At 41.5% G+C, this 26,594-nt stretch overlaps 1 protein-coding gene across 1 annotated transcript in view; it reads right to left on the minus strand.

Moving 5' to 3' along the window:
- The window catches only part of LOC125912491 (alpha-N-acetylgalactosaminide alpha-2,6-sialyltransferase 5-like), a 139,797-nt gene extending 125,388 nt beyond the window's left edge, over positions 1-14,409 (minus strand). Inside the window, exons 1-2 of the mRNA XM_049616984.1 lie at positions 13,828-14,409; positions 12,764-12,994 (exon numbers count right to left, since the gene is read on the minus strand). Of these exons, the coding sequence (XP_049472941.1) occupies positions 12,764-12,994; positions 13,828-13,842 (246 nt within the window). The 5' untranslated portion in view covers positions 13,843-14,409. The remainder of the gene's footprint in view (positions 1-12,763; positions 12,995-13,827) is intronic.
- Positions 14,410-26,594: the final 12,185 nt, after the last annotated feature.

Below are 26,594 nucleotides of genomic sequence, written 5' to 3' on the forward strand. Positions count from 1 at the left end.
GATGCATGCTACAACATGGGTGAACTTGAAAACATTATTCTAAATGAAATAAGGCTGACATAAAATGACACGTATTGAATTATTCCACTTACATGAAATATCTAGAATTTTCCTAAATTCTTAATGATAGAAAATAGAATGAACATTACCCGGGGCTGGAAGAAGGAAAAATGGGAAAGTTATTGCTTAATGGTTACTGAATCTGTTTGGAGTGATGAAAAGTTTTTGAAATAGGTAGTGTTGATGGCAGACCACACTGTGAATGTAGTTAATGCCACTGAATTGTATAGCTATAAATGGTTAAAATGTCAAATTTTAGGATATACATATGTCACCACAATAAAAATGTTTTTAAAAATGGATGGGAAGGATTCAGTGCCTTAATCTAGAGGAGAGAGGAGACAACTCAGGCAGAAAAACCAAGGACTGGTTTGATAAAGGGCTTGTTGGCAAAGATGTCATGTTCTCAGACTTGAGAAACCACCAACCAAGATGTATAAAATATATCTCCTGCCAGTTGGCCGTCAGAGTAGAGGCAGGTCCTGATGTCTCTAATGACAGAATTATTCCACCTGTGGACTGGAAGAATAACAGGAGAGCTGAATTTATGCCAAAATCAAGAAATAACAGCTAGCACATACTTGAAAAATGAAAGAAATAAAGAGTAGCTCAGAGACATCTTTGAGTACAAAACACAGTCAAGAAGAACAGGCACCAAATTCAATAAGGTGGCCACAGGCTGTTCCACCAAAATAGCTGTTGATAGGTTGGAGGGAATTTAGAGAAAAATGACCGGAAGGATTAAAAATAGGATACAGGAATTTTGTAAAAACTAAAGGATGAAAAATACAGAAAAAAGTGCTCACTAAGAAAAGGTGATAATTATAATTATTTGTGCTGTAAAATTTCTTTTTTAGGAAATACAGTTATATCAAAGTAAACCTGCACTGTATATGGACAAGGAATTAGGTCTGTATGACACACGGACAGAGAATTAAGTCACAGACTGAAGCCCTGAAAGTAAAGCCTAACAGGAGACATATATCTGAACAGAAACCACTCAGTTACCATGAAGATAGCCATCATTTCTGTATCCTGGAAGCCGATATGAGTTTGCCACAGGCTATGGCCACTGAAAGAGCTGTGGACGAGTTAGAGGAAATTTAGAGAAAAGTGACCGGAAGGCTTAAGGGACTACCGGGAATGATTCATAAAACTTAAAAATTCTGGAACACATTCTGTAGCTGAGCAAACAGGCGGGAGATGAAAGGTAGGGAAGGAGGCATTGTCACAATTTAAAAGCGCTGGAGGACTGTAAACAAGAGGGAAAGAATGGAGATCTTTTTTTTTTTATATAAATTTTTTTTAACGTTTATTTATTTTTGAGACAGAGAGAGACAGAGCATGAACGGGGGAGGGTCAGAGAGAGGGAGACACAGAATCTGAAACAGGCTCCAGGCTCTGAGCTGTCAGCACAGAGCCCGACGCGGGGCTTGAACTCACTGACTGCGAGATCATGACCTGAGCCGAAGTCGGCCGCTTAATCGACTGAGCCACCCAGGCGCCCCAAGAATGGAGATCTTAAGCTAGAAGAGGGATGTATACACTTTCAGGATTAATAAGTGGAAAATTTAGCACAATTATCAAGATGTATTTTCTGACTATTCTAACTCTAATTGGAATATATTTTGGTTTTAAGCTACTAAACAAGGTAAGCACCTAACAGTATATATAGTTCATGCCCTCCTGTATACCACTGATAACATCATATTGTTAAAACAATACAGACATAGACCCCACATACCCAACAGGAAACAATAAAAAAATGGGAAGGAATTACATTAAAATGTCATATATACGCACATCTGTTATCATCTGATATGCATTAAAAAATCTGTAAGGAAATACATTAAATTATTAATAATAGTTATATTTTGGTGGCAGGTTTATAAATAATTTTTATTTTCCTTTTACTTTTTGCCACTTTGAGAAGCCAATGAATATAAATGCATTTACAACTGTGCATTGTTACAAACAAACTGTGCATTGTAAACAAACAAAAAAGTTTGTTTTTCAGAACCAGCACTCTGGCTCTCTTCTCCCTTTTCTTTTCCAACACGCTACAGCAGGGATGATGCAGAGGAATCTTTTCCCAGATCAACTCATCACCTTTCAAACTGAGCCCAAACCACAGAGTTGTTAATAAAAATAATGGGCATAATTCTTCAAGGGATTACTGATGACTAGAGCATCAAAGCAAAGCTTCATTCAGTCTGGCTGGGGCATTGATAGTGAATACACACAAATTCCTACAATCCTCTTTCCCTTTTCCCTGTTCTGGAGTACAGGAAGAATGTTACCACTTCCTGCACTTTGATTGTTCAAAACTTAAACTAGTGAAGTAAAAATGAAATGAACCGGCTTTATAATTTACAATATAGAGTGGAAACACTATGGGTAATGGGTAATGAGAGACAGCTTGGAAATCCCTGACAACAGCCTGGCAGGTGAGACACTCCCAAGTCACCCCATATATGGGCCCCATAAAAAGAGTTCTTTCAGACATATGTGGATATATAGATAGATAGATGATAGATAGAAGATAGATAGATAGATACTTTGCTCCCAAAGCCTTTTTTTAAAAAATTTTTTAACATTTATTTATTTTTGAGACAGAGAGAGACAGAGCATGAACGGGGGAGGGTCAGAGAGAGGGAGACACAGAATCTGAAACAGGCTCCAGGCTCTGAGCTGTCAGCACAGAGCCCAACGCGGGGCTCGAACTCACAGCCGCGAGATCATGACCTGAGCCGAAGTCGGCCGCCCAACCGACTGAGCCACCCAGGCGCCCCAGCTCCCAAAGGCTTTTGATTTAGGAACCAGACTCCCTCTCAACAAATTTTACATTAACTTATGGCCAATTTCCTTCTGATGCAAATGACATAGAAATTTGAGTTTTCGTAGAAGTTGTTAACAAACTTAAGTGATTTAGAAGAATGACAATGGCTCTCTCTGTAACTCTGTAACTCTTCCCACAAAGAAGGAAGAAATCACTCTTTACCCCATACTTCCAACAGATCTATACCTGGTAAGATTCATCATGCAACAACTCGACATGGTCATTCTAGAATCAAGTCTCCCCCCGTAGAACTGTTAAACAATAGTCTCTTGCTACACATTTATGCCACACCCCACTGGCTGTGCTGCAGGTTGGACCTTTAGTTCCTGTTGTGGCCAGTGTACATTATAGCGTCTCCAAAAAGAGGTTGCTTTATCCTTAACCATAACACCACTGCTTTGCTCAAGTCAGTGTATGGTATTTAGATACACAGCAAGGTTGGAAATTAAACCAAGTTGGAGTGTTCTCTGGGATCACCCCCCAACTCTCTTTGCTAACTACTGAGAGGTAAGCTTGAACCACAAACCGGCTGTTCAAGAGCTGCATCCAGACTGTCGGCACTGACATGCTGGGGTGGGTAATCACAAAAACTTAGGCTGGACAGGAACTTACGGTCTCTTTACCCTCTGGCCCCCAGCATCATTCAGTCAGATTGCAGCAACAGTCTGTTAACTGGCCCTCTTCTTCTCATTCAGAAATGCTCTGACCTGTGCCACACCGAAACCATGGTAGTAATCCATTGGAAGACACATCTGAGTGGAGTCACTCCTCCAATTTAAGTCCCTTAAAGACTTCCTCAAAATTTGCAGGACAAAATCTAACCTCTGTAGCATGCAAATACTGATATCTTAACCTGCATGGTAATTTCATGTCTGTTTATCTGCCTCCCTCAATAGCTCTAAGTTTTGTGGAGTCAGGGATCACATCTACTCAATGTTGCATCCTGGGCTCTCCCACAAAACCAAGTATATGATATGTACACAATATTATTTAATAAATAAGGTAATGAATTTAATTTAACTCTTCCACTTCCACAGACTAACTCAGGCCTAGAAGTTACAGAACTTGCCAAAGAGCCTGTAACAAGTAAAAGGCTTGGGTATGGCCCCCTGACTCCCATGATACCATACTGTCAATGTCCCCAAACATGGGCATTCTAGATCTCAACACCTGGTCTACCACTCTGAAGTGTTAGCAGATGCTGCTCTGTATTTAAAGAGGAACCAAAAATTAAAGATATGTATGCCACATACGTGAAATCCTTTTGCCTCCTACTTATCATTTCTGCCCATTCCTTTGACTAGTGAGTCTATTAGCCACTCTTGTTCAAATCTCTTTCTATTATATACAGTTACAACAAGATTCTGCTCATCAACTTTCAACAAAGATTTATTTAGTTTTGACATGTATGAGATACAGTTTTTGGTTCTGGACATGCCAGGATGAATTAAATTATATTCTTTGGCATCAAGAAAGTACAATGTAGGGGTGCTTGCGTGGCTCAGTCGGTTAAGTGTCCGACTTTGGCTCAGGTCATGATCTCACAGCTCGTGAGTTCAAGCCCCGCATAGGGTTCTATGCTGACAGCTCAGAGCCTGGAGCCTGTTTCAGATTCTGTGGCTCCCTCTCTCTATGCCCTTCCCCCACTTGTGCTCTGTCTCTCTCAAAAATAAACATTAAAAAAAATTTTTTTAAAGGTACAGTGTAGTCAGGGAAACATGCATGTGGACAAATAATCACAATATTGTGATTAGAGGCATATATAAGATACAGAGAATATTTTAACACTTACCAATATACAGTAATTGTGATATTTCCTCTGCTGTGATTTTCCTGTGGTCAGGATTAGGTCCTTCCTCTCATTCCCTCCCATGTGTCTAATACACAGTAGGTACCCAGCCTAACGTATGATTGACTAGCTGACTGACTAATGCAAGGCTGGCATAAGCGAATGTGGGATCTACTCTCCACAGAGGTTCCATCTGGGAAAACTTTAGAAAGCAGATGCAGGAGATGCTTGAGCTGGATCTTAATGAATGATTAGTTCTCTACCTGGCAGATAAAAGGAGAAAGGGCATTCCATGATGGAGGGAAGCATGAGACAGCAAGATGTGTTCCCTGGGTGTGTACAACTTGGGCGGGGGGGAAGTGAAGTTGGAGAACTAGGCCAGACAGACTCTGTTGGGGCTTGTGAGACTTCCTGTGGAGTCTGAATGTGATCCTCTAAGCAATGGGAAGCCATTGGAGGCATGCGAAGAATATGAGCAGATCTGTAAATTAGAAACGCAATAATGCAGTTCAGTCAGTGGAGAGGTCCCATATGTGCAATTAATTTCCAGAATATGCTTTCTTATTAAAAAAATGGTTTAACTCTACATTTCAGTCTGCCAGAGTGTTCTCAGACTCTGTGACATTCCCAGGAATACTACACGGACACCTTCTTAACATTTAAAGAGAATATAATAAAAAAAAAAGCTTCGTTTTCATACTGAACTATAACAACTATCAAGGTTAATTTTCCCTACTATGGGTAAAATGGTTTCTTATCTGCCTTATGTAATTCTACCTCAGAGTAAGTATTACATCTCGGAACTTAGGAGGAGTTAATGGTTACTTGCAGAATGGCAGTGCTTCAAACACTTGGTTAACTGAGTCTCCTGATGATGCTTTCTTCCCCTGTGGAGAAGGTAATTCAGTTAAATGAGTGGTCTGGTCATGACATTTTCTGCGAATAATAAGGCGCTCTTTTTGGCTTGGTTTACTTTTTAAAGGTAAACCCACTCAGATCTGCCAATTGTTCCAATTACATGGGTGCCACGCATTTTATGAAGCCTTTAGAGAACCCATCGCTAAGCCAGTGGTTGGTGGAAGCTCTTTTGAACTATCCAGAGGCATATTCTCATATTCATTTCAGAATAATAAGATGTTTAAATATTTATTTCTTTCCAATAACTGGGTAGGCCTAGGCTCTTCTTTTTAATAAATTCTGTTCAAATAATGTTGAGTCACTGCTTAGAATATATTGGCACTGAATTTTCCTTGTGGTGATGACATTCATGTCAGAGACCCACGTTGTAGCCCCAGCTCTGCCACTCACCGGTGACTGTGGGCAAATCACACGAGCACTTGTGAATTCCTTCTGGTAATTTTCAAGTTTCCTTCCAGCTCAAAATTCAAAGAGATCTGATTAGCTCAAGTACATAGAAATGCAGTAGTTACAGAACTACAAATGGTGGCAGGAGAGATTCGTATTTACGACATGTAATATTCCTTTTCAGTAATGCCACATGGTTAGAAAATTTTCAGATGGGCTTATTTTAGAAGTAATTTAAAATCTTTATATAGATATACTCATTTATCCAACAAATACTTACTAAAGACCTTTTATATACCAGACATTATATTAAAGGCTGAGACTACAATGATAAAAAAGAGGAAAAAAAGCCCCAGACTTTCTGATCGTAGAGCAGGGAAGGCAGACAATTTTAGACAAGAAATAACAATAAGCTGGAATAAGTATTATCATGGGATCCTGACTGTGAAGACAAAACACACAGCTCAGATTTCACCTGGGCTACAAGTCAGGGAAGGCTTCCCTGTGGACATGCTGTCTAAACTGAAAGAATATGCATGCCTATGACTTTTATTTGGGAAACCCTAATTGAATAGAGCATGCAATAAAAATATTTATTTGTCCTAAGCCTAGACTAAGAGTTTAGGACTAAAACAGCTCATGAAGAAGAATCTGAGTACATCTCATAAGTATCCCCACCCTCAAGTTTTTAATCAGTCATTTAATCATAAATTTACTCCCATGGGAATTCTTTTCTTGAATCAGGCTTATAAAGCATGACTAATATTATTATTTAAGAAATACTCATTCATTGTCTTTCTATAGTTACGATCATTCACTGCAGCTCGAAGAGTATATAGTAGATATACAAGAGGTTTTAATGATTTGTTGATTAATGATGAGTTTTAATTTCTCATAGTCTTTTCTCATCTTCAATATTCCTTCATCTCGGCATTCGTAGGACAAGAATTCGATTGCACTGCCACTTGACCCTGAGGGTTTTGGAAAATCCCCTGTGTAGTAGATGTCATGTTTCCAGGACAGATCCGATGGCAAATGTTCTGTCTTGTGGCCAACACAAATTTCTCATACCATGAGTTATGAGATTTGGTTTGGAAACATGGTCACCATATGTGACAGAGACCATTGAACAGGGTAACAAAGTTAGATCTCTTCAAGAATCCAGGCGGCCCTATGCCATGCCAAAGGAAAATCATAAACAGATTGAACATTTTCAATTTAAAATCTATCCACTCTGAAGTTGCTTTGATATCCAAATTGTTTACTAAGTATTCATTGCATGTCATATATTATACATAGAGAAAGAGACAGCACACACACATATATTAAAACAGGGCTAAAAAATGAAATTATAGTTTGAAAGTTTTATAACTGCTAAACTAAGAATAGTATTTAAATTATTTTATAGATGAGAAAGATCACAGAAATTGCCTCCTTTTTAGTGTCAATGCCTTGATTTATTGTTTCCTGGTTTCATATTATTATTCAGCACTTGCTTTATAATTTAACTTTTCTTGCTTCTTTGTCTTTTCTCTCCAATTAGATCAAAGATTCTTTGATGGTAGGCACCGTGTTCTTCCTCCAGAATACCCAATTTTGCAACTATTAGACCTTCAATGAATATTTACTTAGGGCTATGAATCGTTCAAAAACCCAGAAACAAATTAGCTACAGAACTACATATGGTGATTAAAAACATTTCAAATGATGGTTCTCAAACTTTAATGTGCTTAAGAGTTGAAAGGGAAGACTGTTAAAATGTGAACTCCCAAATCTCATTTCCAAAGACTCTTATGTTATAAATCATTTCTTCATCTTCCTTCCCATAATTATTATTATTAGTAGTAGTAGTAGTAGTAGCAGTAGTAGCAGTGGTAAACCAAAGTAGGAAAGATGAGATACACATGCTGGGTCCTTGGGACTCCATTGATGTTTCTTATAGAGGAAGGACTTTACATATGGTGAGGTAGCTTTGTCCCTCTCCACAACCCCCTTTCCCCAAACACTCTGCCTTCTTCCTTCCTTTAATAAATACTTGTGTGTTCATTAAGTGTCAAGCATTATTCTAGGGCCTGGAGTTAAACTGATCAACAAGATGTACAAATACTTTGCTATCTATCACAGCACTTAGATTCTACTTGGGGGGAAGACAAACAATAGACAAGGAGACTTTAAGATTCTTTCAGACCTTGTTAACTAATATAAGGAAAATAAAAGAGGCTAATATGATAGAGAAGACCATTAAGGATTGAGCTATTTAAAGAGTATGGTCTACAAGAAAACATGTGATCTGAGGACTGAACGACCAGAAGGAGCCACCCATGTAAAAGATCTTGGGCAACAGCTGTCCAGGGAGAGGGGACAGCAAGTGCAAAGGTCCTCAGGCAAAATGAGGATTCAAGGATCAGCAAGGAGACCACAATGGCCAGAAGTGGAGAGGGAACCAGCTCAGACTCATTTACCAGGTGTGGTCTGGGCTTTGGTATGGGAGTATCTTGGCATTACTCCTTGGGAAGCTGGAGAAATACTTCTGGCTCTCAAAATTAAGGAAGATTATGTATTTCAATAAGTGTTATATGAGCACTTCTCCTATTAAAGGCAACCACATTACTGCAACTCCTCACCCATGAAAAACAGTTCATTTCATAATTCTTTTTGGTTGACAATTTGTGATAACAGGGTTTCATCACCATTGGCAGATTACATTTTGTAGTACTTGAGCACCAAAATTTAGGTCACTTTGAATTTAAGATCCAAATTATCTATCATTGATTGGATGCCTCAAATATTGTAAAATGGAATCTCATAAATGGGACAACCTTGTATTTGAGAATGTATATGCTTTTTAAAGGAAGAATGCTTATGCCACAATCCTAAAGTAAGTTATATGGTATGTGCCTTTTTTTCAGGTTTGGAATTATTTTTCAACTCTTGCATTGACCTGTCCTATCACTCCAACTGGACATCCGTGAATTAAAAGCAAACATACTGCTACCTCCAAGCAGTTTCGTTTTGTCTGAATAACTCAGTGCTTAAGGAAGGAAAGAACCAAGACAAGCATGTTATTAGTATGTGTAAAATCCATTCCTGGGAGCTACTACTGAAGCAAGGAGATAGCAGCTCAGCTTCAGACCCCATTGATCACTGCTCTTTCATAAGCCATCTTAGAAAAGGGCAGCCCAGGTGACAAGTGGGCCTTCTGTGATAAGGGCTCCTGTCCATTGGAAATGGGAATCAGCTCATAGTTTCATTTCACAGGGTCCACCAGATGGCAAATGACTTTATCTACCCGGACCAGATCCGGGCTGGAAACAGAATGCATTCCATGCCCCCCTTCCACTCTGCTGGAAAAGTTGGAGTTTTTCTGTGAAGGTTGCTTGATTTAGTGTGTGTGTATGTGTGTGTGTGTGTGTGTGTGTGTGTATCTGTGTGTGTCTATGTGCACAAATGCACACTTAAGCGTGATTATAGTTCTAAATACAAGTTTCCAAATGCATGAAAATTGTCTTCTTTGCTTGTGTCTGGCTGCTCTGGTTAGAAATCAGTAGCTTCCAAAAATGGGGACCAGCATAGTAATGGCAGGATACAGATACAGTAGCTGCAGTGACAGACATGTAACAAGATTGAAATGAGTTGGTGAAACATTTGTGGGAAAAGGTCTGGGGAAAAGGGTTGGAAATGAAGAGAAAGAATCTATCTAACAGAAAATGAAATGTCTTCATTATCACAAGAAACTCCAAGTAGCCTTCACTTAGTCACACTGGAATTACAATTTCAGCTCACATCGTTTGCGAACGAGGAAGTAGAGAATATGACCATGGAAAGTGATATTTTAAGCTTCAACACACATTGCTCATCACTGGCTTGACTTGCAGCATGTCTTTCAACAAAAGCACATAGTGATTTAATCTCAACAGTAATTTAGTCTGTAGCCGTATGAGACAAGACTATCATTGCAGACAGGCTGTGATTTGTGAAATTCAGGTGCTGGGGATTAGGACCACCTGTTGAATTTAATCTTAGAGTTATAATGTTAATACCATCATGTAACTGAATATAAACACTACATATTTATCAGACTTTGGGACCTCCAGCCATGGAGATGTGAACATTTTCCTAAATGGTATCTGTAACTCTCTCCAGATTCTGTAAATCAACAGCAAATAAAAAATCTGTTGGAATTCTGATTCAATATGCAGTAGCATATGCCTTGGTGGTCATTACATTCGGCACATCCTATAATTTTTCTAAGGCCTGATATGAGCGTGGAAAAACAAAAAAGGAATCAGGGTATCATCTAGCAACATAGTAAGAATAGAAAATCTTTCATTCTTTGTAAATCAGAAAAAAAAATCTTAGCAATATTCTAACAAATTTCTACCTCTGCCTAAGCAAGACTATAGGAAGATCCCAAGTAAACCTAAGTAAACAGCAACTTTTGGAGAGGACGTATACACGTTACACATATACCTCCCTATAGCCATCAGAAATGAAACTTCACCCAATTTCCAGTCAGTTAGATAGTAACAGTAAAGTGATTACATTTTGAGTAGAAGTTTATATTTAGTTCAGTGGGACAATTGGGATAATGCCTGGAGAGAAGGCATAGACTTTAAGATTTGCATTTGTTCTTTTGCTTGGGGTAGGGTAAACGCTGTTGATCCTTTGAGTATGGAATTTGGTGAGATGTTGGTTTTCTAGGAAAGAATGCCGTTGGTATTAATTATATGCAGAGACCTTCCTGGTCACATTTATAATTCTCTGCTAAGAATTCCAAGGACTTTCACACACATTTATCATTCATATAACAACTTTACAATTTATAAAACCCTTTATTGCAGATTATGTCAAATTCCCATATGGGAGTTTCAACATTCCTTCCCAAAAAGGGCTGGTTTTCATTGTAATGAAATAAGGCTCTGAAACATTGAAAATGGAATCCAATAATATATTTGTGCAAATAGACACTGTTTTGAAAACAAATATGAGGGAATCATATTTTGCCTTATGCTATCAATGTTCTTAGCTGGTGTGTCTGTCCAGCAGGAGAACACAGAAAGGAAAGTATTAGGAATACCTTCCCAAAGGCAGATCAAAGCTTTCAGCAAATTTACCTTTTCACACCCCATTAATCAAAGCTTCGCAAGAGCTATCTAGCCATTTTCACTAAACAACAGCCATGAAAATCCACTAAGTTCAATAAATTCATCATATACCAGTTACACATAAACACCACATCCATCCAGTCAGAAGCAGATGTCTAAACTTTTCTAGAACTCTAGCCCTTATGGGTTGCTTTTGCACATACAGATATAAAGGGTGTAATCAATCAACATCTCCAAGAGAAAACTGAAGCTGTTATTATAAAACTAATGACCCTCTCTACTTTTGATTTTAGGATTCTACCCCCAGCTCCTCCCCCCACCTCCAAATCACTTCCTAATGAAATCCCTTCCTCTTTTCTGCTTCCCCAAATTTTCCCCAGTACACATTCCACCTTTTCAGAGAGAATTTCCTTAAACCTTCCAGGACAGTGAACTTTCTCATCTCCGCACCCTAACAGTGCTGTTTTATATCTAGCATTTCTTATATATTATACCTGTCAGTCTACCTATCTAACCATCCATCCATGTTTCATGGTTTGTTTGTTTGTTTGTTTGTTTTTTCCACAAGTATCCAAAGATCCCCAACCCTGGGTCCTTTTGACCCTCCAAAATCCTTTTGGCTGTATGCATTGCACAAATGAGTGGAAATATTTTGACTGCCACTTAAAAAAAAGTTTGACTTTTTCATGCACGGTAAGGCCAATCTTTGTTTCTCAAGCAAAAGGACCGCCTGCTAAATATTACTTTGGCTCATAACCATAAAATCTAGTAATACAAAAAGCAGAAGAGCTGCGTGGTTTCAAGAAACTCTCTAACCTTTATAGAGCAGATACAGAATGGAATTGTGTTTTAGTAAAAACATATTAGGAGCTTCAAATAATGGGGAATATATTTAAACTGTATTAAAATATCTTTTCAGAATCAGGAAACCTGATTAGAATTCTCCCAGAGGCTTCTCACACTGAAACCAGAGATTTATTATTTGGGGGAAAGGAGGCTCAATTTTTAAAAATCCATCTTATTAATTATTAGCCAAGCCATGCAACGGCTTCCCGGAAGGCAGAGAAAAACAGGCCCTCAACGATGAGTTTCAAGCCAATGGAAGCGGAGTTTGTGCCTCCAGCCTTCCGCGCCTGCCTTGGGACCGCTCCCCAAGGCTGTGGCAATTCTTCCCAGAGCAATCCGAAGCCGAGATCAGAGGGGAATCTTTGAGCAGGAGCCGCCGCGGCCGAGGACTGGCAGTCACTCACCCACCAGTTCCCAGCGGGGCAACGCTCAGGCTGTTACTCGCGCCATCGCCGGCTCTCCTCCCAGCAAGGGCGCGACTGGGCTGCCAAACCCGACGCTTCAGGAACCCAGCACCCACCCCCGCAGCTGCAATTTTGGGGCTCAGTGGGTTTCACCTCCGGGGCCGGTTCCTGTTAGGATACTGGGCTTTAGGTCCGCTCATCTCACCCCTATTCCCTGGAAAACTTTACCTCCGTCTCCAAACAGGAATTCATTCCGAGAAGGAACTCTCCCACCCCACCCCGGCGGCTCCGCTCCCCCTTCCAGCCTCCGCAAGGCACCTACTCACGGCGCCTCCCAGCCCCGGGAAAGGGGGCAGGCTCAGGTGTGCGGGATCCCCAGGCTGGGTGGTGCGCGCGCCGGCGAGCGAGCTGTCACCTTATGGTCCGCCACGCCGAGGTATCCGTCCAACGGCCGCGGTGCCGCGGGGATCCGGGGTCTCGAGGGGGGGCTGCTCTCCGCCGACGGCTGCGCGCTGCCGGTCGCCCCTGCCTGCTGCTGCTGCTGCTGCTGCGGGGGCCGCTCCTTCTGGCTGCCGAGGCTGCTGTACACGAGCAACAAGCTGGTGCACATGGTGGTGAGCGCTAAACACACAGCCAGACCATGGCGCTGCGGGCGGGCGGGAGAGAGCAGAGGGGAGCTGCTGAGAGCCGAACCCGGAGGAGCGCGCCGGCGGTGACACGCGCGAGGCGGTCAGACGCTCGATGGGGGCGGGGGGGCGGCGTTCCGGGGCTGGAAGGAGGTGGCCGGGGTCCCAGCCCCCGGCGCGCGCGCCGCGGGGCAGGAGAGGCACCGTCCTCTCGCGCACGGCAGGGGATGCTCCCGAGCGTGGCTGCTCTCGGCGGACGCCACCTCCCAGATCTCTCGGCAGAGGGCAGGTGGTGCGCGGCGCCCAGCTTACACGAGGGAAAGCGCGCCGGCCGCGAGGGCAGAGGTGGGTTCGCACTTTGAGGAGGGGCCCCCTCCACCAGCTCCGCTGCTGGAACCTCTAGCCCTTGCACCCTCTCCTTCTTGGACCCGCGGGGCTCTACCTCGGCGATTTTTGCAAGTTTGAAATCCGACAAGAAAACCAAGAAAGTCTGCAAATGTTCCCCCCTCCCCGCCCCTCTTAGTTTTTGCCAGGCTGTTGCTTTTGGGTATCCTCCACCCCCGAACCATGCGCCCACCCCTCCACCGCTTCTTCAGCTCTCCGTGGGGCCCCAGACCTCTCTCCCGAGATCCAGGAGCCGAGGCAACCCGAGTTCCCATCCCGGCTCTGGGATTCCGAGCCAGGCAGAACCAGGGAACCGGAAGGGGGCACCGAGCAGGTGGAAAGTTGTCCCTTTGTAACAGGCGACCTCGCGGCGCAGGGGTAGGCGCCCTGGAGCTCTCCCGCGCGCCCCGGGGACGCTGCGTCCCGGGGTCCCCGCCTCTGCTCAGAGGAGTTGCAACAAATGACTCACCATCAGGGTCTTCATTTTGGGCACCTCTTTTGTGAGGAATCCTCAGGCACACGCGTCCGGAGCCACTTTTTCTTGGAGGGTTTCCATGGTGGGTGATGGGGGGGCGGGCGGCTCTGATTTTCGCCCGGCTGCCAGCCGCGGCTGAGTGGGTAGGAGAGCCGCGGGACCCAGGAAGAGCGGCTGTTGCAGAGATTAGAGACAGAATTAAAACTGAACCGGACCCTCGTAGTCTCTCAGTGATCTACACAACTGCCGCCTGCCGCCGCCTGCTGGGTCCTAAAGACCTCTGCATCTCCCCCTTTCCCGCCCCCAAATAATAATCTTTTCAGCCGAGTGGAATTTCTGGGGCGAGAGAGTTAACCGTGCCAATGTACCCACCTATTGGTCCGAGGGCTTATTTATCTTTTATGAAGTCATCAAGTAAAAACGAAGGAGAACCCCATTGGATTCTGAACCTGATAGCCATTTGAAAATTTGCAAACTAAATTGTTTTGTAATTTTGATAAAAAGTCAACTGTGCAAATGTCAGTAGCCCTATTTATAGCTTTTGCATTTGTGTTCCTAGGATGGGGAAATCTGTCAGGAAATAATTTTTCCAAAAAATTATTTATTATTTCAGTTGCCAGTTGTAGGCTTTCTGATATCTCCTTTAGTTTTACTTTTTAAATCCAATTATTCTCATGCATCCTTTATATTTAAATTTTCATCTAAATTATTTAACTCATTACTTGTTCTAAAAATTATAATTTATATTTTTATCAGAACTTTGAGGTTTCTAGTGTTCGTCTAAATGATTTTTAAGTGTTAGAAACAGTCGGCACATCACAGTCACATGATTAACTGGACCTGTAGATTCTTCTTAATTTTAAGGAAAGCTTTTCAGCTGCTAGAGATAAAACTGCTTACTGCTTATTTTTTGACTCCTAAGGACTTTGGTGCTCTCCTTGTAATGGTCTACTGCCCTGACAGTACATAATTTCACATTTAGAATTTCAATCAAAAATTTCTAAAAGTTACCGTTTTATGTTGGGAAATTCATGTCAACAGCTTGTTGTAAGGCCCCTCTCGCTCCTGCATTGAGTTACAAGTGGCATTTGTTAAATGTCTAATTTAGTTAAAACATATTTCTTGTGAAATTAATCAGTGAGAATAGTTGTCTTAATGTATTACTTAACACCTCACCTGTAACAGTGTAATGTTAAAGATTACATTGAGATGGAAATGATCAGCAGGCCAACTGAACCATAGGCACAATAAAAGCTTTCTCAAGGCCAAAAAAGGCATTACAATCATTTTTTAATCTTCAGTAATCCATTGCTCCACTGGTGATACAACAGGAACTATTTTTAACCTACGAGGCATCCTTCCACACCCAGTATTAAGGAAGTTAAAATTATTGGTACAACAGTGACTATCAATGCAATGTGTTTAGGGGGAGGCAAGACACACGTAGGATTTAACCTTTTAAGGAAAAGCAAAAAATTCAAAACACGGTCCAACATTGCCAGCCTTGAAGCTGTTTATTCAATTTGTGCTTTAGGCATGAATAGTACCAGTTGTTAGGGCAGGAAAAGCGGCAGCCAGAGGAGAATCTTATCAGGTCATAGCAATTCTTTATTGTATGGGTGCACTTGACACTCAAATTAGGGAAACAAAGGACCAACTTGATGAATCATCACAAACAGATTATCTGTGTTTCTCCAGGGCTCCTTCTGAGATGCTGCTACACTAAGCTCCTGCATTTTTCAGGATCATTCCCCTCCCATCTAGCAAGTTGCCCAGTGACCGATAAAACACGTCTAATATATTTTGTTATGCCAAACAGAGCCATCATATTTATGATTTAAGCTCATGGCAGCACGTTGGACATCTGTTACACGGTATGTCTGACCACATTCATTAGGCTTATGCTTTTTTTTTTTCCTCCTGGGATGGCAGTTAGCTAGTTGCTAAATCCACTTATGAGATGGCCAGAGTAAATTTAAAAATGTAATTCTGAACTTGATTTAAATAATTTCAAGGTCTCTGGCTTTCAAATACTCGATTAGATTGATGTGATGGTTTTAGGCAGTCTGGCCTGAGAGCAAAATGGACAAGATGGGGTGGGGGAAGGGCAGATGAAACAAGTAACAGAAGTTAAAATCCTTGTGCTGTTCAATTCAGTGATCATTTAATTATCACCTGCTATGTGGTGGTTCTATATTAGGGAATGCAGGGATGAATAAGACACAGATCCCCTCTCCTCTAGGAGCTCACAACCGTGTGTGTGTGTGTGTGTGCATGCATATAAAGTGTGCGACAAGTCTGCAAGTTGGCAATAAAAGGCAGCACTAGAGATTCAACATATATTTATCTAGTACCTACCATGTTCAGCACCTACTCTGGTGAACACCTACTATGTGCCAGACATTGGTGTTACCTGGATGAACAGATCACATGCTGCCCCAAGGAACTCAGTCTACTCCCACATAAATGCTATGAACCTTTATGTTACAAAGAACTAATTAGGAAACAAATACTTGATTTGTTTTTCAACCTCCAAGTGCTTGCTTGTTTAAGATCTAAGGGGTTTGATATTTTCAAGTTACCCCTGGTGAAGTTTGTGTAGCTTCATGCACACTTTCAGTTAATCATTTGAATATCCGGAAAAAGAAGAAAATAGGCAGTGCTTGCAGACACTTGCTTGACCTGGAGACAAGAATACAAGCCATAAAGCTATTTTAGTTCATCTAACTTGTCCAGTTCAATACAAAGTGAGTCGGGGAATCACAATTTGCTTCTCAGAATCCAGGTAACTAAGATTTCTCACCACTTAAAATTTTGCCACATTTTGCCTCTGGTGCCATCACATCCAATCAAATAGATTGCTACTTTTGAAGAAAAAAAAAGAAAGAAAGAAAGAAAGAAAGAAAGAAAGAAAGAAAGAAAGAAAGAAAGGAAAGGGCAAGAAATTGAGTGTTCCGCAATGTAGGTTATGTGATAAACTGAAGGTGAGAATTTACAAGACATGTCATGGGGTGAGGAGGAAGAGGTGAAATCTGAAACTCAGAGTGGGCACCAGCCTGTAGGGCTTGGCCACAAAGGCGCCATGAAGCTACTGAAGGAGGAAGAAACTTACTGGAAACTCCTGCACCCTGCCCATGATTCCTAAGTGACCTCACAATTCAGAAACAAGTGTTTCAAACATTTCAAAGACAGATGAAAAGCAGAAAATTACATAATGTAAATAGCATTTGAGATACAACTTGCTTTCCACTTGATCTTAGAGAAGGAGAGAAAAGTTTCACTAAACGCTACAAAAGCAAAAAGCTCACGAATGGCAGAAAGTCCTAGAACAAATTTGAAATTTGCCCATCTGTGTTCCGCAGTTTGCTTAACTCCCTTTACTTCACAGGTTGTGCCTAGTGGGCTAGTTGGTTGAGAACAAGTCCTTGGAGTCAAATGTCCAGGACCCAGATTCGGACTTTACCACTTACCAGCTCTGTGACGTTGGGTAAGTTACTTAGTTTCTTCATCTAAAATGCCAATCATGAGAGCACCTACCTCAAAGTACTGTTAAATGAGATACTACAAGTGTCAAGAAGCATACTAACAGACTCTTAACTACTGTTAGTCATATTTTATGATCATGATTAATAAACTGGGTTTGAAGGCAAAAGACCAGAGATTGGCCTATGTGACCAAGAGCTACATGACCTTGAACAAGAGACTTAATAAGTGGGGGTGCCTAGGTGGCTCAGTCTGTTACACGTCTGACTCTTGATTTTGGTTCAGGTCATGAACACACAGTTCATGGGATCAAGCCTCACATTGGGCTCAGTGCTGACAGTGTGGAGGCTGCTTGGGATACTCTCTCCCTCCCTCTCTATCTCTCCTTCACTCACATAGTCTCTCTCTCTCAAAATAAATAAATATTCAAAACAATATTAAGCAGACTTATAACTTATCTGTAAAATGGATATAACAGAGCCTATCCCACAAATGCTTAGAAGGCTTGTTAAGATATTATATATGTAACTGCTTTGTGAACTGTATAACTCTGTGTAAGTTAATAGTCAGTCATCTATCAAATACCAATGGAGCATCTACTGTGTGGCAGACCCTGTTCTAGGCCCTGGAATTATGACCAATGCATGCAAGAACTCTGCCCTAGGAGACTATATTCAAGCTAGGGCAATAAACCAATGAAATAGAATGTCAGGCACTAGGGGAAAAAAAGCAGGGCAAAGCAGTTAGAAATTGGGGTGGAATGTGCTGTTTTAGTTAGGATACTCACATCTGAGCAGAGATTTGAATAAAATGAGGGAAGGGTCCATGAGGTATCTAGAGGAAGAACAGTCTAGGCAGAGGGAACAGCATGTGCAAAGTCCATGAGGGAAGAGCTTGACTGGCATGTTGAGATAGCAAGGAGGTTGGTGTGGCTGGAGAAGGGAGCAAGAGAGAGAGTGGTAGGGGAGGAGGGCAGAGAGGAAGTGGAGGGGCAGATCATCTAAGGCCTCCTAGGCCATGAAAAGGACAGTGCGAAGGAAACCCACTGAAGGGCTTAAAGCAGAGGAAAGCCATGGATCCTTAATGTTTTGGAAAGGTCATCTGGCTGCTATGCTGAGAATAGCTTTGGGGAAGCAAGAGTGGAAGCAGTGTGATCCCTTCGGAAGTTATTGTAGTAGTCTAGGTGGAAAGAGTGATTGGTTTCAGGATTTGCTGGCTATTGGGTATGTAATAGGAGCAAAGGAAAGGAGGCAGACCAATGCAAGGCAGCTGGGAGAATGCAACTGCTATCTCCAAGATGGGAAACACTGCAAGAAAAACAGTTCTGGGTGGCTGAGAATGGAGAATTTGGATTTAGATGTACTCATATGAGATGTCACAGGCAGTGGAAGTTCAGCCATGATGCTGGGCTCAGAGATGTGATCTCAGCATCACAGCTCATGAAGGAATGAGGTCACCTAGGAATGAGCCAGGACACAGAAGAATAAAGGTCACAGGCCCAAGCCCCAGAGCTCCAAATTTCAGGCAGCAAGAATAGGAGGCATCATTACAACAATAATACTGAAAAACAATAAATGACTATCTGAACTTGATTTGATTTAGATGGCTGATTATTTTCATTTCAAATGGATTTTCCATTCCAACACATTTAGTCATTTATGTACTCCAAGCACTTTTCACATTCTGTGATTGTACTGAGTACATTCATTTATGTATTTATTGTTCATCCTTTCTTCTACATCATACATTTTCTAGAACTGGAACTATGCCCTATTACCGTTTATAATCTACAAGACTGGTACATAACTGAGGGTAATGATATTAATCACTAACATTTGTTTAGCGCTTACCACGTGCAGACACAAAGCTAAGAGTATTACATATATTAGCTTCTTCCATTCCCACAACAACTCCATGAGGTAGGTACTGTTACTGCCCCCATTTCACAAATGAGTGAACTGAGGCCCTGAGAGTCATTTGTCCAAAGTCACCCAGATATTGAGTGGTAGCATTGAGCTAAATAAATATTTGTTAAAACAAATAATATTTGTAAAAGAATGAATGAAAAGCTTTGTAAGAGTGCCATGACCAAGTTCTTCTAATGAACTCTAAATTGATATGATTTATAAGAATATAGTTTACACCCAATCTTGAGGTAATATAACCAAAGGCAGTTCTTTGTTTTGTGATCTGGTTTTTTTTTTTTTTTTGCTACTTTTCTTGTTTTACGATACATTTTACATACAGTCAAATACACAAAATCTGAGTGTACAGTTTGATGAGTTTTGACAAAATTGTGCACCTGCTAATCACCACCACTCTCAAGATAGAGATCATTTCCATCATTTCAGACAATACCTTCATGCTTCCTTTTCAGTCATACTAACCCCACCCAATAAGCAAACAGGCAAACATTGTCCTGATTTTTATCACTATAGATTAACTTTCCCTATTCTAGACCTTAATATAGAGGAAGACATACAATATATATGCCGTTCAGTCTGACCTCTGCCACTTAGCATAATATTTTGAGGTTTACCCATATTGTTGAGTGTCTTCACAGTCTGTTCAGTTTTATTGCTGAGTACTATTTTATGGTGTGAAAAGAGCACAATTGTTTTTATCCATTTTCCTATTAATGAATGCTCGGGTTGTTTCCAGCTTGGGGCCCTTAGGAAGAGACTTAAGAACGTTCTTGTCTTTTTGTAGATGGACACTTTCATTTTTTCTTGCACGAATACCTGGGAGCATAATGGTCAGGTCATGTGACAGGTGTACAGTCAACATGTGGAGAAATCATCAAACTGTTTTCCACGGTGGTTGTACCATTTTTTATTCTCACCAGCAGTGAACGAGAGCTCCACTTGTTCCACCTCCGGGTCAGCACCTGGTGGCGTCAGTCCTCTCAATGCCTCTTTGCTTTTGGAAAGTTTTCAAGATAAAGAAATCCTTGCCTAGCCAGGACCCTTCCTCACTGTGTGTCCACTCTTCCCTTTTAATCTCATCTCCTGACTCTCTACCCACGAACATTTCGAATTTACAGGGACACCTTGAATTCATGGTATTTATGGTGAGTGCGCTGAGCCTTTACACAAGCTGCTCTACTTTGTGTTTCCTCTTCACATCTCTGCCTGTGCCTGGTCCATTGGCATCCCCCATTTTCAGAACCTGCCGTTGGACTGTGAGGCTCCTCCTTTATGCTTTCAAGCTCGGGTAGAAGCACAAGCTGGGAACCACACAGGCCAGGTTTGATGCAACCTCTGACTCTTAACTCACCTGTGACCAGAAGCAATCCACGGATAACTCTTCTCAAGTTTCCTCATTTGTAGTCGGCCAGTAGTAAGACCTTTCTGGAAGAGAGAGTGGTTGTGTAGACAAAATATACTAACATATGTAAAGTGTTCACCACCTTTATGACTATATGGATGGATCAAACAAAAAGTATGTTTTTATAGCCTGCTTCATATAAACAGAGGGACATCAATTCTCAGATGTTTATTGACCTTATAATAAAAATAGTAATGAAGATGCATTGTGTACTTGCCATCAGGCATTATATTAATTATAGGCATCGACTTATTTAATGTGTAATAATGTCATTTCCATTTTACCAGCAAGGAAACTGAGATAGAGAGATGTGAGATCATTGCCCAAGGTCACATGGGTAGAAAGTGACAGGTCAAGAGTTGACCAGGTCTATTTGACTGCAGGCCCTTCCCTCATGATGTTTGCATTCCACACTCCGCTGTTTTCTGTATGTTCTGACTTCAGGCCAGGTCCTCCTAGATGCTGCAGGTGCAAAGAGGGGAGTGCAGAAGACAAACCCATTAGCAGATAATTATAATCAAGGGTTCAAAGTATAAAAATTGAGTTGTAAATGAAGAATTAGAGGGGGCACAGAGGGACATGTAGCTATATGAGAGTGATTCAGCTATGATTTCTGGCAAAGGGCAATGCTCAGTTGGTTTTTTTTGGTTTTTGGTTTTTTCATTTAAAAAATTTTATTTATTTATTTATTTATTTTTCAATATAATTTATTGTCAAATTGGCTAACATATAGGGTGTACAGTGTGCTCTTGGTTTTAAAGAATCACTAGAAACAGGGTAGGAGAAGACCAGTGTCTCCAGGCAGAGAGGTCAGCAAAAACAAAGGCATGGAAACAAGGAAACTCATGCTATGTGCTAGGAACAGACAAGGACTTTATGGGTGAGGCAGGGAGTTTTCAGAACCAGGCTGGTTCTGCACAGTTGTAGAGGTCGTGCAGCACAAAAGGATGCACATTTAAGTGGGCACAACACAACTCAGACACTGCAGATTTGTGTATTAGTTTGTCCATCAAGCATCTTGCTCTATAGACACCAGAGAATTACAACAATTTTCCATTAGATAGGAGTAGAGTGTTATAAGTAACAGAAGCCTTTTAAAATTTGCACAATAGTGCTATTTGGGCTGAGAGGGGTCTGGTCAGAATTACTTTCTAGTGGCTGTCTCTGGAGACAGTGAGAAGGAAGGATTTGTTGGGGGAAAGACTAGAGTCAGAGAGAGCAGCCAGGATAATGTTGTGGAAATCCGGGTGAAAGATAAAAGCTTCAGCCAGAGCAGTGTGGGTCGGATGGATTCAAGAAATTTTTAGGCAGGTATTATGTTATAATGGCTAAAGTGGATCAAATCCTAACTATGCAGAAGAGGATTTATAAATACAAAGCCGTGCTTTTTCCCATGCAAAATAGTGTGTATAATTCTGGCCACATTTCAAAATGATATAGTATAATAATAAAAAATGGCTTACATCTTGTCTTTGTTTGGGTTCTCTCAGAAGCCTACTCTGGGATAAGGATCCATGTGCAAGTATTTCTTTGGAAGGTGAAGAAAACCCCAGTGGGGGAGTAGGGAAGTGGCACGGGGGGGATGGTGGCCAATAGATGGCTTGTCATCAAGCAAGCGACTCCTGTAGACAACTGGGGCTCAGTCCTGCTGGGGAAATTTTGGCAGTTAGTACAGAACTTAGTCGTTGGTTATTCCACCTGAGGGCTGAGGGAGTAGTGCTGTTTGGTTAAGGACTGCTCTGGGTGTGGAGTGGTGGCCGTGGATTCCTTGGCACACACCACCTGCTGACAGGTGGCAGAGCGGGCGGGCTCTGGAGGCAGGAACAGTCCCTCAGGCTGAGACTTGCAGGTGCTGGAGCTCTAAGTCCCCATCTGCACTGAAGTGGCAAAGGCAGAGGATGTGGGCAGGGCACCCACAGCATCTGCCACACATGGAAATTGCTCTTCAGAGTTTTTGAAGGATTCAAATTCCTTATGTCGTTTGAACCTCCCAATAACCTTGTAAGGTAGAAACATGTGGTTTCCAACTGAGGAATCTCTTATTCGTGGTCAGTTCCTACTGCCTCCACAGCTGCTATTTCAAAGAGAAACATCTCTTGTCAGGGTCCCTCCTTTTTTCCTCACTCCTGATTTGTTTAGATGTCCGTCTTCTGATGGAGATTGGTGGCAGGTGAATTTAGAAATTTCATACTGTTCACCTTTGTTTTCGCAGATACTAGAAAACAGTAGGTGCTTAGTAAATGTGACTAGGTGGATGGATGAATGATTATTATCATTGCTGTTTTAACTTTGTTACAATTGGGACTGAGAGAGCTAACACAACTTATCTGAAGTCACACAGCCACTTAGTAGAGGCAGGTCTTGAACTTGGCTCTTCCACTTTCCTCTGGAAAAATCTTACTGCCACCGCACAGCTCAGTGAGGGTGGACGTGGTGAATATTTGCGGGGGATTCGTAAACCCTACGGGCCTATGAAGTTTTGGAGTATTTGAGGGGATGCCAACAGTTATAAAGAAAGACCAAGAAACTTCAGTAAACTCCTTTTATATTAGGAGTTGATTTTTGTTTCATTATTTATAATATCTCAAAGTAAAATGGGGCTAGATAAATAGGGGCCAACACTGTGACCCCATGAAAGGAAACACATTTTTTCCTCCAAGTGTGAAGGATAAAGGACTATATCTGTAGGACCTGATGTAGCATAGCCATCTGAAGGCTGAGTGGGGATGTGTGCTGCAAAGCTCCCTGTGCTCCTGGCTAACCCAGGAAGTCAAGGGTGATGCTGGGCCTGCATAGAAGATAGGTTTTTTAATTCTTTTAATGCAGCACACACCACAAGGGGTAGTAGCTGCGAGAGGGGAAGCCAGTTAAGGAGTTTTCAAAATGAATTTGCAAGTGCGTTCTTGAGGGTCCTTGCAATATTTCTGCTAATGTAAAAGGCATGATTGATCTATCTGCATCTTTCTGCTTCTCTTCCCACGCTAATTTATATCATTCTGTGAAATCTTTGTGTGGAAATGATGCACATGCCATTTAAAGTAGCTGATTTTATTTCAGCAACATTGAAATGTTAAACTTTTAAAAAGTCAACATCATAAAAAAAAGTCAGCTTGAACTTTGTGTCCTCCTTGTAGCTGAATGTATGATTTTCAAATTTCCTTTTAGCTGTGGACTTCACCTACACTTCACCTCTGTGTAAAGGTAAGGGCTCCACTGTCACCTAGATTCGTGTTTGAATCCCAGCTTTGCCTTTTATGGACTATGACTTTGAGCGAGACACTAAATCTCTGTAAGCCCCTCTTGTCTCATCCACATAAGGGGACAGTAATACTGTCCTCCTCAGAGGGGTCATTTTAAGGATTAAATGAGGTAATGATGATAGAACCTAACACACGCAGGGCATTTTCTAGGGACTTAATCTGCGTAACAACCCTCAGTTATGTACTATTGTTATGTTCCTTTTACAAGTAAGAAAATTGAGGCATAGATGGGCGAGATATCTTGCCTAAGATCCAGTTACTAAGTGGCAGTATCAATATTTGGACCCTCACATCTAATGAAATTTAAAAACCCCAACTCTGTCAACTATTATCATTGTTAGAATAATAGCTTTCCTGGAGGCTCACCATACGAATTAAAATTGGAACTGTCCTGGCTGACATAGAAGTGGGAAGCCATGGGGGCATCTCCTCAGAAAACAAACATAACTAGGAAACCACTGAGTTTCCTAACACTGGTAGAGAAAAAACAAACATTAATAAAAATGAAAACAAGCGGATGGATACCTACACATGTTCTGTTTGTTTTGCCTTATATGTCCTATTGGATACTTCAGAAATAACTACCTCTCCTGTTGTTTCTCAAATAAACAGCTGCACCTCCCAAGATGACAGACAGGAGCCATGACAACAGGTTTTTTGGACCTGCTTTTATGAAATCCTAGCAAGGGTATGTCAGTGACAACCAGATAGTTTTGCATTAAAATTTGTACTTAAATAACAACTTAAACTGTTTGAAAAATGTTCATTCTGCAAATATTGATGGGGTGTAACATTATGTATCAGCCATGGCTCTGGTATTTAGGGTTTGCTAGTACTGAAGTAGAAGCCCAGCTATACACGGTGATATGTCCAACTCCTAAGTCATTTCTCTTGGCCCCTCAGGTGGCCCTTCCCATTCGGTCCCTGTGGGCAGCGGATGACCACTTCTTTGTTGTATCATCTCAATCCAGACACTGGTGTCTTTTCCCACATATCCATATGTGTTCTGGCATGTTTCTATCTTCTTCCTGTAGAGGCATGTGTTGTTTCATTTTCTATTTCCAGAACCTCCTTTCCATCTCCTATCAACTAGGGCTATTCCTCATGTGAATTTGTTTGCCTTTTCAAGTCAGATAGAAGGCTGGGATTTCCTTCAACACAATGTCTCTGAAGGGACAGGTCTGCCAAAGTGCCTCACTTGCAAGATTATCATGAGGCTTAACCTTTGTAACTCATTTTACCCCTGACACAGGCGCTGGCACATAGTAGGCCATCAGTCACACATGATTTCTGTTCCTCTTTAAAAAATACGGTAGCTTAAACTACACACCGTAAGATCATTTACAATTTATGCATTGTTATACATCAGGGCTTAAATATATGGAGATCATTTCTTCCTGTTGTAAGTTATCATCAAATAGAATTTATGAACCCTCAGATTCATGGGGTTGGGACGAATGGTATAAAATTGAGGCAATAAAGCTCCATTCTGCACTTTTGTTCAGAACTTCTTTCACACACATTTTTGTACCTAATAATAATATTTCATAGTTGTAAAACTTTTTTTTTTTCAACTTGGACATTTGCTACTATGGTTGGCATCATTCCACGCTTACATTAACTGGTCATATGCACCAAGGAGTTAAGTTTTAATTTATCTAAAATTTGGTTCCTGGATTTATATATGTCGTAAGTGGAAAGGCTAATTGAAAAGTGATAAGATTTGAATCAGAGTGACTTGACATGCAGCAGCTTCTAGGACTAATTAATTAATTAATTGCTTTACTTATCAAGCATTTATTGAGAACCTACAATGTGACATGCAGCATGGTAGATGCTGATAATACGAAGATGAAAGTTTCTCAGGAAACTCACAGGCTGCCAGTAGCGAGACTTCAATAAAGGATTGCAGTCTGGTGGATAGAAAGTACCATAATAGCAACATGTCCATGGTATCGCAGCAGCAAAAAAGGAGGAGCAATCAACTCACCAAGTTTTAAAGTGTGGGTTTCGATATTATTTAGGTCTAATGAGGCCAACCAATCAGGAGGTGATCGCCATTGCAAGATACTTTGTTATACTCAGAGATCCCAAAGAAGGGGGCATACCATATCACAGAGGGCCACATGGGAAAACACCAGGGTTGGTCAGAAGGTGGGAGGAGGTGGGGATGTGGGCAAGAGCCTTTCCTGTGTTTGGGCAAGTCCAAGTAAGCAAGTGTAGGATGAGCTAGTTGAATAATTTCAATGGACTCTAGGGCAGAGGGACTGTCCCTTGTCTGGTATCCGGTCCTGGGGTGATTAGGGCAAGTAGTTGAGAGCTGATAAAGAAGGCATTTAGGGGAATGGACTCTGGATTGCCTGTCACATACAAAAAGCATGCTCCTAGGCTACTTGTTTGCTCTCTAGGAATTAGCTCATGCTTACGGGGGCAGTCTTCCAGGGTAAGCAAGGCCCCAAAGCATCAAAACATAAAAAAGAAAAAAACTTGGTTAATACAACTCTGTAGGGCCAGGGCAGCCAGGAAAACTGGCCTAAACCAATAGGAGAAGAGCTTTCTGGGCAGAGGGTTCAGCTTATGCAAATGCCCAGGGACATGGAAAGCGTGTGTTTAGTTCAGTATGTCTGGAGTCTGGAGTGAAGGTGCACTAGGAGTAATGGGGTTGGGGTGGGATGGTGATGTAGGTAGGAG

Source organism: Panthera uncia (assembly GCF_023721935.1).
Source record: "Panthera uncia isolate 11264 chromosome C1 unlocalized genomic scaffold, Puncia_PCG_1.0 HiC_scaffold_4, whole genome shotgun sequence".
In the NCBI taxonomy this organism is placed as follows: Eukaryota; Metazoa; Chordata; class Mammalia; order Carnivora; family Felidae; genus Panthera; species Panthera uncia.